This window comes from Panthera leo, chromosome F2, assembly GCF_018350215.1.
Source record: "Panthera leo isolate Ple1 chromosome F2, P.leo_Ple1_pat1.1, whole genome shotgun sequence".
NCBI classification, from domain to species: Eukaryota; Metazoa; Chordata; class Mammalia; order Carnivora; family Felidae; genus Panthera; species Panthera leo.
Window position 1 is genome coordinate 81,245,113 of NC_056695.1, and position 12,249 is coordinate 81,257,361.

A 12,249-nucleotide genomic window follows, 5' to 3' on the forward strand; every position below is an offset into this window, starting at 1 on the left:
GGGGCCAGAGCCGCCGTGAGGACGACCGTGACCGGGTCCGTGAACGCAGGTGCAGGGGACCGGGCAGCGGCACGCGCTGGCCTCTGGCCACTTCAGCGCGGGGCCCTGGGCACGGACCTGGTGGGGGTGTCCACACAGCCCCTGACACCTCACACCGGCAGCAACACCTAAGCCACCGTCCCGAGGCCCAGAGCGGCCCCAGGAAACCAGAAAATTCCACTCAGCAACGCTGGCGGGAAAGAGGCGGCATCATGAGAACGTGTCCGAATTCATAACCAGACCCATTCGGAACACGCAGCCAGGCCGCGGGGCCGTGCGGAGCAGTGGTGAGCTGAGACGAGGACGTTCGCCCACGGTGGGAACTGGCTTGGAGTCCCGGTGAGGGATGCGGCTACACCGTTTCCTCTCCTACCACCAGGGATCCTGGTGGCGCCGGACAGAGGGAGCGTGTGACCATAGCAAGAGGCGCGCTCTCCCCAGACCGGCTGCTCTCACTGCTGGCCACTGCAAACGCCCGGAGTCCCCTCTTCAAGGAAAAGGAGACAGGCCTCCGAACGCCTGAACTTTGCTTAGGACTTCGGAGGCAGAAACAGGTCAGTTCGAGTGGCACCCCTCCCCCGGGGCACCCCGGGCGCCACCTGAGCTGAGCGACGCGGGAGGCCCGAGGCCGGGGACAGAGAAGGTGCAGATGGACACAAGCGCCTCTGGGGCACCGCGCCCTCTGCCCAGTGGGTCGCTCTGCGGGGGTGTCTTCCCCGGGGCTCCTTCCCCTCGGACTAAGCACAGCCCCTCCACGCGGAGCCCCACTGGAAGGAGAGGAAGGAGAGCTTGGCCCCTCCTTGCGCCGGGTCACCCCTGCTTCTCCCGCAAGTGCGGCGCCCACCCCCCAGCGTCCATCCAGGCCCCCGCCCCTGCCACGGCCCAGCTCCTGTGCCAAGAAGCCACCTTGCACCCCCAGGCCATGGGCGGCAGCAGCCCCACCTGGCTCCCGCTGAGGAAAGAGGCGGGTGCACGGGACAGGAACGGCTGCCACCAGGCGCAGGAGACAGCGGGGCCACGGCCGTGCCGGGCGCTGGGGGCCGCACTCCTAGCTGGTGTCTCCCGTGCCCGGCAACCACACGGAGCCTGGGCTGCCCCAGGACCCTGCGCTCAAGCTCCGACAAAGCCCAGGTCTGGTCTGCACCCAGCAAGGTCCTGGGGACACCGAGAGCCCGACTCTGATGGTAAAATACTGCCCGGATTCACAAGTGGTCCCCACAGCTGAAGCCCAGCTGAGACCAGGAACGGGCGCACTCAGCACTCAGCCAGCAAAGCCCTCCCCAGATCACAGTTCTGCCCCTGGCCACCCGCTCACAGCCAGCTCCCTCGTCCTGAGCCCCAGGGGCAGCCAGGCAGGCATGGGGCACCCCGGTGCTCCGCTGGCCGTGAAGCACACGGCCTCTGCCTCACCTCGGAGATCCCAGGTGGGTCAAGGGCAAATTGCAGGAGCCCTGAGCTGACCCCCAGGCCCCCTGCAGGGCTGCTCAGTGGGAGCTACCTTGCAGGGCTCTGCTGCGGAGAGCTACAGGGCATCTGGGCACCGGGCCAGGCCTCCAGGGCCCAAACAGACCCCCCATTAGCACTGCTCCCCCAAACATTGACAGAAATCAGGGGGATGCACCCCAAGGTGCAGCAGATAGCACCCTGTGGAGGCCCCACAACACTGTCAGCTGGCTGTCCTCACCCCCGTGGCCTTGACGGGGCCCCTTCAAGCCTGACCCTGCCCCAGCCCCCGGGCCAATGCTGACCCAGATAGAGGAACTGGTGGGACCTTCAGCAGCAGTCTTTGCACAACCCCCACCCCCCCGATCAGGCTTTGCAGCCACCTCCCTGCCCCATAGCTCAGCCCTGCCAGGGAGGCCGGCCCCATGCATTCCCATTCGGTGACAATCAGCACTGTCCCAGGAGGAACACTCCCAGGAGGAGCCCCAAGCGCTAAGAGACCAGTCGGCTGTCCCCATGGGGCTGCAGGGTCTGGGGAAGGGGGTGCCTGGTTCAGCAGGGCAGACAGAGTTGTCTGGGCTGGACCGGGCCCCACCATCAGCCAGCACAGGGCACCTTCAGGAGCAACACAGCCACCAAGTTCCTGCCCTGCTCCAGGGCTGGGGACTCGGGGGGTGGGTCCGGGCACACCAGTGCCACCTCTGCCAGTACCCCCTCCAGTGGGCACACCCTGGACCCCAAAACCGGGTCTTGCTCTGCCTGTAAGGAGAGTGGGGCGCCCCCCAGGATGACAGGCTGGCCGCGATCAAGGCCAGCCCCCAGGGACGGCAGCAGGTCCACACACGTCCCCCAGCGGGTCACCAGCAGCTCCGAAGCGGCCATCCGTCATCAGGGGCTCGTGGCCCTGTCTCTGCAGGGCCAAGTCCCGCGGTCCACTCCGCGGCCTTCACGAGGGAGCCGTCCTGCTCCAGGCTTCATCCCCACCATGCTTCCAGCAGCGGCCCGAGAAGCGCAGGGTTCGTCTTGGCCGTGAGGAGGGGCGCGGCCCCCGAGCAGACTGACCAGGACGTGCAGAGGTGTCTTGAGGAGGAGGAACAGCAGGAGGGAGCACTGAAGGAGGCGGCACAGGAGTCCGAGGCGGCACCACTCTGGAGGCCAGAGGAGGCTGGGTGCGGCAGAAGAGCCCATCGAGCACCCTACGCTTGCCTCACCAGGCACAGAAACTTCCAGCAAAGGGGGGCCCTGGGGGCGGGCGCGTGGGCTCAGAGTGGGGCGTCAGTGTGCCTTGGGAAGCTGAGAGCCACCAGAGACCGGCCTGGCCTGGTCTGGGGCCTGAGGGGCCCTGGGGAGAAGAGCCCCCACAATGAGAGCACAGGAAGGGGTCAGAGGTCAGGGGCGGTCTCCCCCGCCCCACACCAGGAGAGTGGCACTGAGTGGGGACAGGGAGAGGAGCGCGGCCCCTGGTCGTCTGCTCCCTGAGCCTCCAGAGGCACCTGGCTGTGCTGGGTCACGGTGGGGGCACCCCCAGAAGGGTCCCAGCTTGGGGCCAGGATGAGCCTGACTCTGAGCCCCAGCTCCTTTGCTCCCCACGTGGGCCGGCCCCTCCCCGACCCGAGGCTCAGTTTCCCATCTGGAAGCAGAAAGGCCCCACGTGGGTGGTGGTCACGCCCACAGGCCCGCAGCCCTCCCCTGAGCGTCCTACTCCCCAGAAGCCCGGGTACGGGGCGGGGGTGGGGGGCAGGCCCGGGGCGGTGGGGGCCACTTACTTGGCAGGGGCTCGGCAGCCTGGCCCTCGCCTAGGGGGGCTGGGGCCGAGAAGGTCTCGGCCACCATGCGCTCGACAGGGGTGAGGACGAGGCCGGGGGCCCGCGGGCGCTCCGCCAGCTTCTTGCGCACCGCCCCTCGCAGGTCCCTCCACTTGTGCTTGAGGTCGCCCAGGTCCCTCCGGCAGTAGCCCAGAGCGTTCACGGCCTGCAGGATCTTGCTCCACACTCGGTGCTTCCGGGAGGGCGTGCCCCGCAGCGCCCCGAACAGCAGCGGGTAGTGGCGGGCCACCCTCTGCACCAGCACCTCCGTCTCCTGGGGGCTGAAGTTGGGCTTGCGCGTCTTGGTGCGGGAGTGAGGGCCCGGCCGCAGGGGCGCCACGGCTGGCTCGGGGCTGGAGCTCCGCCGGCACGTGGCCCTGCCGCTGCTGGACCCTGGAAAGGCACCAGAGGCTGAAGGAGCAGGCGGGCCGGGAACAGCAGAGCGCCGCCCGGCTCACAACCCCAGGCGTGCACTGTGTCCACAGGAGCGCACACGGGCCCCTGCCCGTCATCCATCGTGGTGGGATCACCCGCGTCAGCACGCGGCGGGATGCCGAAGTCCCAGCCACTCCGGTCCCCAGGCCCGGACCACAGTTGCCACAGGTCGGCCCTTGCCCGTCCCTCTCCCCTTCCCCGCCTGGAGACGGTGCCTCCCGATCAGCCCGTCACGGGGACTGAGTGACCATCTGGGTGACATGCGGGTATCCATCTGGAGCGGACACGCACTCTGCATGCCCGGAGACAGCCAGCCAGAGGTGGAACCAGCCGCAGCAGCTGTGCTGAGGCCGATGGGGGCGAGGGGTGGGGGACGTGGGCCCAGGCAGGGGTCTGGGGAGAGAGCGCCTCGAGGGCACGCTGGAGCCGCCCGCTGTCCAGCTGTGGAGCAAACCCCTGCCTGCAGCCCAGGCTCTGAGAAGGAGGGAAGGGGAAGCCTGCCGGACAGCAGCCCCAGGAGGGAGCCGGCCCCACCCTCCCCTGGGGGTGCAGCATGGCCAGGGGGACGGCCGGGCTGGATGCCAGAACCTTGGAACGGGGGTGCAGAGGCTGGCGGGGGGCTGCCTATGCCGGCCAGTGGCTCTGGCCTACCCCAGACACTCTGGGTGCCCAGGCACGCGAACAGTAGGAGGGCCCACGTAGCCACGTAGGGTGCAGAGGCCAGGCTGAAGGGGGCTGAGGTCCTCATGTGGAGGGAACACAGAAAGAGCAGGGACATCAGCCTGCTCCCGGCACGGCCCTGCCCCCACCGCACCCATTTCCCAAGAAGCGGCCCCTCCAAGGTGACTCTGGGCGCCACACGTCCAGTGCTCTCTGCCGAGGCACCTGCTGCAGCCTCGACCCCTCCCCCACCCAAGGATAGTTTGTCCTCGCCCGGGAGGGGGGGTCCCTGGGTGGGAGAAACGCCCGGGCTCTTCAATGAGCAGAATGGATGGGCCACCCTCTCGCACGAGGCTCCCTGACTCCGGCCTTCCTGAGGGGCTGGGGAGACCTGGGGACATGGAGAAGGAGGGCAGCAGATCCTCAGATGCCTGGAACTGCCCTGGGTCTCATTCATCCAGGAGGCGGCCCTGCCCACACGTGGGGGAAAGGGCAAGGGGCTGTGGGGCAGGTGGCTCAGATACCCACCAATGGCATCTCCTTGCTCTGACACCATGGAGGCCAAGTCCTTGATAATCTGATTTACATCCAACAAGTCACTCTGTGGAAACAAGAAGGCAGGTGTTAGGTGCAGCGGTCAAGGGCACAGCCATCAGGGGGTGCTAGGTGAAGCCAAGAAAGCCTAGGGTCCCCCCTCCCAACCAAGTCAGAGACAGGGCTGGGATCTGAATACTGTTTCCTGACTCCGAGGCCAAACCCCAAGCTCTCTGAGAATCCCAGGGCTGTAAGCTCCCTCACTGGGTACAGAGGACCCAGGGTTGGCCCTCAGAGAGCTGCAGTCAAGTGCAGAGCAGTGTCACCAACACTGCCTGCACCTCCTACAGGCCCATGAGTCCTGTAGACACCTTGTTCCCCACACTTGCTTTGGGGCTCCTTGATAGAAGGATACCTTTCCCTCTCTGTACAGCCAGCACCTGGCATAAGTCAGCACACGGGTGCCACTCAAGAAATCCTGAAGAAGCAGGATGGGTTGATGGATGGATAGACAGATGTATGACTGGATGGTGGACGAATAATAGATAGATGGACAGACGGTGGATGCACAGATGAACAGTAGATGAGTAGATGAGGGGATGGTGGGTGGGTGGGTGGAGAGGCAGGTGGATGGATGGACAGTGGATGGGTGGATGAACAGACGAGTCGGTAGATGGTGGACAGGTGGATGAATAAACGATGGGTGGGTGGATGAGCGGGTGGTGGATGGATGATGGATAGATGGCGGATGGATGGACAGGTGGGTAGATGTGGGCAGACGAACGGATACATGGATGGGTGGATAGATGGTAGGCAGATGAATAGAGAGTGGGTGGATGGATGGATGGATGGATGGATGGATGGATGGATGATGGATGGGTAGGTGATACAGGGGGATGGATGGGTGGATGGATGGATGGATGGATGGATGGATGGATGGATGATGGATGGGTAGGTGATACAAGGGGATGGATGGATGGATGGATGAATAAATGATAGATGGGTAGGTGATACAGGGGGATGGATGGGTGGGTGGATGGATGGATGGATGGATGGATGGATGGATGGATGGATGATGGATGGGTAGGTGATACAGGGGGATGGATGGGTGGATGGATGGATGGATGGATGGATGGATGGATGGATGGATGATGGATGGGTAGGTGATACAAGGGGATGGATGGATGGATGGATGAATAAATGATAGATGGGTAGGTGATACAGGGGGATGGATGGGTGGGTGGATGGATGGATGGATGGATGGATGGATGGATGGATGGATGATGGGTGGGTAGGTGATACAGGGGGATGGATGGGTGGGTGGATGGATGGGTGGGTGGATGGATGGATGGATGGATGGATGGATGGATGGATGATGGATGGGTAGGTGATACAGGGGGATGGATGGGTGGGTGGATGGATGGATGGATGGATGGATGGATGGATGGATGGATGGATGGATGATGGATGGGTAGGTGATACAGGGGGATGGATGGGTGGATGGATGGATGGGTGGGTGGATGGATGGATGGATGGATGGATGGATGGATGGATGGATGATGGATGGGTAGGTGATACAGGGGGATGGATGGGTGGATGGATGATGGAGAGACGGATGGAGACGGTAGGTGGGTGGATGATAGACAGTGGATGGTGGACGGATGGCAGTCCCACTGCCATGGAAAGACTGAGTGGCTTCATGAAGCTGGTGAACAGGGCAAGGACTAGAAATTTGGCCCAGGGGGGTCTTGCACCTCACTCCTCCATGCTGCCCAACTGCTTAACTCCATTTGCCAGGAAACTAGCAGTGATGCTTGTGAGGGACACGGCCACTCCGTTCACAGGCCACATGCTGGGGGCATGTCACACACCATCCTGAGGCCAGGTCAAAACGCCCAACTGACGGTAGACGTTGGGCGCTCAAGAGGCTCCGTGACGTCCGGGGCCTCTCAGACGGGGGGAGGGCTGGTACCGGCACCGGGGCCCACTGGCTCCAAGGCCACCCTTTTTCCGAATGCCACCCTGCAGGGACCAGCTCTTCCACTGGCCAGCCAGGTCGCCCTGGGCAAGACCGTTCACCTCGGGGCCAGGTTTCCTCACCTACCGTGTGATCCAAACCAAAGCTTCCTCCTTCGGTGCCTGGCTTGTGGCCAGGGATGAGCCCCAGTCAGGGAAGGCTCCTCCAGGCCAGTGAGAGGGGCGGGGAGGGGGCGGTGAGAACCCTACCCCAGGCCCACCCACTCTACAGCTCATTCTGGAACTCAGATCGATTTCCACAGGGGTCGCTGCAAAATATTACGGGGAAACTCATTTTCTTTTTCGGAGTGTTCTCGGAAATGAAGCAATTAGCATGATCTCAAACCCACGTGTGCTACCAACTACAATTCAATTACAGGCTTAACCATGGTGCAGGCAGATGGCCACCCTGTGGAAGCGGCCCGTGGCCGGGAGGGTGGCCGTCAGGGTGGAGCCTGTGGGCCTCAGCCCCGGGGACTGCAGCAGGTGAGTGGGTGCTGGGTAGCCCTGGGCCTGGGCCCATTTCTGGGATCTCAGTCACCACAGCCTCCCCTGAGTGAGGCCACCGGTGGTGGTGCTGAATGCTCATCATCCCCCTGGCCTGTCAGGACAAAAGGCTTGGGAACAGACTCTGAGCTCAGTGTGTCTGCTGCCCGGGCCTGGACACCCCCTAACCCAGACACCTCACCCACCCCTCCACCAGACACAAGAGGATCCCCGCTCCCCGGCTCTAGGGGCGTATGCACAGCCTATGGCCCTGGAGGTCACCTGATGGGAGACATCCGCTTGTGACGATCCTTTTGAATAAAGACTCTCCTTGCTCAACAAAGCAAGTGAGCCCTGTGGGGGAGGAATGAGGGGTGTGAGAGTGTCCCAAAGTCCCACGTGCTGCAGCTGGTCTCTGCCAGGTCTGAGGGCTGCAGGCACGGGAGCGGGAGGACAGGGACGCCGCGAGGGGGCCGGGCTGACTGCCGGGCCCCTGTGCAGGGCCAGCCCGGTGAGGTAAGCGGGATGCACACACCCACCACGAACAGCAGACAAGACCACAGGGCAGGGCTGCGTTCCAATGGCTTCCCTGCGGGGGCTCTGGCAGGGCAGCCGTGCTCCCCAGACAGGTGGTCCCACAGCTGTGCCTAGTTCTGTGGCTCCTGAAGGGTGGCTCAGAGGCGCCGGGACATCCCGGTGGTGCGGGGTTTGTGTCTCATTCGCCCCGGCATCCAGTGGCTGTTTGCAGAATGGATGGGGTCATGAGGACTAGGCAGGCTCCGGGGACAGAGCCCCCGATGTGCCGGGACAGGGAGGGCCCACGGGAGGAGGCGCAGACGGGCACCCCAGCAGCAGAGGGCAGCACGCAGAAAGGGAACATCTGGGCAAAGGCAACTGACACTGACAAGTGTCCCCCCAGCCCCTGTCCCGGGCGCCCGGGACCCTGGCAGGCAGGCCTCACTCAGCTCCCGGAGGAGGACGCCAAGGGCAGGCGGGCCCAACTCCCAGGCAGGCCCAGGGGCACCCCTGAGACGTAGATCCCACCAGGAGCCGGGGTGAGAGCCACGCACGGGCACGGCTCGGGGCCAGGCTGCCCACGGGCCTGAAGGTGAGCTTCCACTGGGGGCCCGGAAGCCCCCAGAGCCACCCAAGGACGGCGCCCACCAGGGACGTCAAGCGGCAGCGGCTGTGGTGCGCGAGGGCGGCGGGCGCTGGGAGCCGTGCGCCTGGCGTGGGCACCAGAAAGCGGGAGAGTGGGTGACGGAGAGACTCAAAACACCTTAACTTAGTAAATGTTTAAATCATGCCATTATTTTCCTGATTGCTTCTAAAACTGGGGCTCATTAAAAGCTCTCATGGAATCTTTTTTCTGTTCCTTTGCTGGCACCACGTAATAACAACCTTGCACGGGACATAATAAAACCTCGATAAGCGTGTGTGTGTGTGTGCGCGCACCTGTGCGTTCCCTCACTTTTAAGAAGGAAAAGAAAGAAAATACCACTGCGCTTTTTCTATTACGCGATCTCTTCTTATAATTAGAATCTTGGCAACCATCCGCCTATGAACACGACTGTTCCAGTTAATGGAACAGCCAAACTTCACTGATTTATTCCCATATTTATAGGTATCGGCCACGTCACCCCCTCCCCGCCCCCCGCCTTCTGGCTGCACAATGCCACCTTCAGGGAGGGTAGCTGGGCCCCGTGGCTCTGCCTCCTCCCCAGCCTCCTCCCTCCCAGGCCTGCCAGGCAGCCATGGCAACAGACCAGCTGGTGTGCTGGGTCAGGTGCACACGGCTCCGGAGGGGGCAGGGAGCACCAGTCCTCACAGGTGAGATCAGGTAAGGTGGGCTTGGGTGGGGGGGGAGCCCCGCGCAGACACGGCCGTCCGGCCCGGGGGGCTGCCCAGGCTAGGAGCGGACAGACGACTAGGGCTCCGGTGCGGTCAGCCAGACCCGAGCCCGGCAAGCCTGCCCCACGCTGGCAGTGGCTAGGGGCACGCGCCCATCTCATTCGACCTCCCCCCACCCTGGGAGACGAGGCACTGCCCTCCCTCCAGACGGGAAGAGCCAGCCTCAACCAGGATTAAGTGGCCGTGGGCAGGGCAGGGCAGGGCTGGGGCTCAGGGGCTGGCTCCTTCCGCTCCCGGCTCCCGGGCCCCGCGCCCCCTCGGCGACCGCCTGCATCCTTCCCATCTGGGAGAGAGGCTGAGAGGCAGGGGTCAGACACTGCAGCCAGCCGGCACAGCCCCGCTCCTGAGTCAGGCAGCTTGGGCTCGAATCCCTGCTCTGCCACGCACGAGCTGCATGGCCAGGCCAAGTGACGCGGCTTCTCTAAGCCTCCGCTCCGTCTCCGATAAAACTGGAACACGGGAGTGCTCACTCTCACAGAGCTTTTGTGGGGGCTGCTAAAATGATGCATATAAATAAAGGCAACAGAGCCCTCTCATTAAGTCACAGATCTGCTGTGGAGTCCCAACACTTAAGACACATTCATCCATCCACCCCCCCATCCATCCACCTACACACCATCCATCCACCCATCCATCCATCCGCTTATCTGTCCACCTACCATCCGTCTCCCATCCATCCATCCCTCATCCTTCCACTCGTCTATTTGCTTGTTCGAGGAACAGTCATCAAGTGCCCAGATAGCATCATGTGTCCTTTGTGGTGCTGGGACCGCTGCAGTGACTAAACAGACAAGGATCCCTGCCGCCGTGGGGCTTCATTCTCACGAAGAGAGAGAAATATTAACATAAAGCACTGAACAGTATGCTAGACAAAGGAGAGGGACACTGGAACTCTAGACGGCCAACATTTGAGCCAAGACCTAAAGGTAGAAGGAGTAAGTTGCTCGAGTGTCTGTGCCAGCGTGTGGAAAGAGCCAGGACAGCTGGAGGACAGGGACGGGGAAAGCGTGGTCCACGAAATGGCGTGTGTGTTCGGGGGGGGGGGGGGACCTGGAAGCTGCACCTCCCAGAAATGGCCACCCCGACATACCTGCTGTGCTTCTCCTAAGAAGGGACCCTGGCATGCCCCCACCAAGGGGTGGGCCCGCACAGGCCGCCGGAAGTGCCGTAACCAACAGGGCAGAGGCGAGGCTGTATGACTTCCAAGGCTAAGTCACAAAAGCACCACGGGCTCTTCACGCTAAGAAGCCGGGAAGATCCCAGCACCTGGAGACAGCAGTCTTCCTTCCCTGGGAAAACGCCGGCACCCGGAAGGCCCACCCTGCCATTACCGCATTGGTGCCCAGGCTCTCGGCCGACCTCAGCACCTCATTGACAGCGAAGCCTCGCACCCGGGTGAACCCCCGGTCGGCAGCAGGCTGCGCCAGGCCGGGGAGGGTCTGACCTGGGGCAGGGGCCTCAGAGGAGCTCCCCAGGGAGGGCGGGGAGGGGCCGCCGTCAGCTAGGCGCTGCCCCAGCCACACCTGCCGGCGCTGACTCTGCCCAAGTGACGTCCCTGCCGGGCAGCTCAGCTCTGCAGCACGCTGTCACCCGTGGGCTGACAAAGATCTTTCATGGTCCCTTAACCCTTTCAAGGAGAGACTGGTGTCACTGTCCCCTCTCACAGGCAAACTAAAGCCTCCGCAAGAGACCCCAGGGCTCCCATGGCCAGGCAGTGGCATGGCTGGGGCTGGGAGCCTGGGCCAGACTTCTATTTCCCCTCTGTGACCAAGAGATGCCCGAGGACAGCCAGCCCCTCCCCACAAGGGAACAAGGAAGCTTCTACCTTGGCCACTGGGGGGGCCTCCCCTGCCTCCACCCTCCCTCCAGGCTCTGGCCTGCCTGCTGCCTGCAGCGAGGGACTGTTCTTTCCGCCACAGCCCGCAGCTCTGGTGGTGACAGGCCACGAGGGCCCAGGGATGGTCCCGGCTGCAGCTGTGAGGACAATGGGCAAGCCACCTTCCAGGGGCAGGCTCGTTCCCGGGAGGAAGAAGCGAGGGGCAGCCTCGCCCGCGGGCCTGCAGCACAGGGTCCCGGACACGACCTTCTGCTCCCCTGGGAGGTAGGCACCTCCCAGGGCAGGGAGCTCAGCCAAGGTCTCGAGGGGCGCCTTCCTGTTACTGACCCTTAGCTCCACCTGAAGTCACCACGGTGCCCCCAGGGATCCCCAGAGCCCATTGTCTGAGGTTCCCCATTTCTGACAGCCCCACAGGACCAAGAAATGGGCCTAGAGAGGGGACCTGAGACCAGAAGGGACGGGAGAGGTTGTGGCTCGGAGAGCTGGCTCTGCCCAGGCTGGCGATGGCCCTGCCGTATGTGCTCGGTGGCCGAGGGTACGTCGTCAGTGGGAACAGGAAGTAGGGACTCACCCCTGCGGGCCAGACTCCCAGGAGAGGACGGCCAGAGAGGAGGGGTCGGCCGGCAGTGCCGGCACTGGCTTTGGCACAGCTTTGGCAAGGGGCAGCACGCGGGCCTGGGGACAGAACGCTCCACCGCCCGTCACCTGCCGACCCGCGGTGGGAAGGGGCAGCAGCTCCTAGACACGACTTAACTGTGTGGCTCGTGGATCCTGCTTCTTCCGCCCACGCCCAGTTAAAGCCTGAGCTCCCACTGGGACGTGCAGTCCCTCCCTTCCTTCCCTCTGCTCTACTGACGGGGCCGCTGGCCCGGAGGCTGCCAGGCACCAACACCTGCCCCAGCATCCCTGACACCCTGCCCCCTGGAACCCTGGGAGGTCTGGGGTCACCTAGGGCCTGGCCCATCTGGGACCAACGTCAGGAAGGGGCCTTAGGCTTGGAAGCCAGAGACCACCCGCCTCCAAATCAGGGGCCAGGAGAAGGAGCCCCAAGGAGGCCAAGAGCTAGCCCCGTGGAAAGTGGGC

General features: G+C 63.7%; 1 protein-coding gene across 8 annotated transcripts in view; it reads right to left on the reverse strand.

Moving 5' to 3' along the window:
- Positions 1-12,249, reverse strand: part of TSNARE1 (t-SNARE domain containing 1) — a 140,486-nt gene that overhangs the window by 42,736 nt on the left and 85,501 nt on the right. For all 8 annotated transcript variants that reach the window (XM_042923799.1, XM_042923800.1, XM_042923797.1 and 5 more), the window contains 2 exons: positions 4,911-4,983; positions 3,249-3,680 (listed from right to left, as the gene is read on the reverse strand). In XM_042923799.1, coding sequence (XP_042779733.1) covers positions 3,249-3,680; positions 4,911-4,983 — 505 coding nt within the window. The remainder of the gene's footprint in view (positions 1-3,248; positions 3,681-4,910; positions 4,984-12,249) is intronic.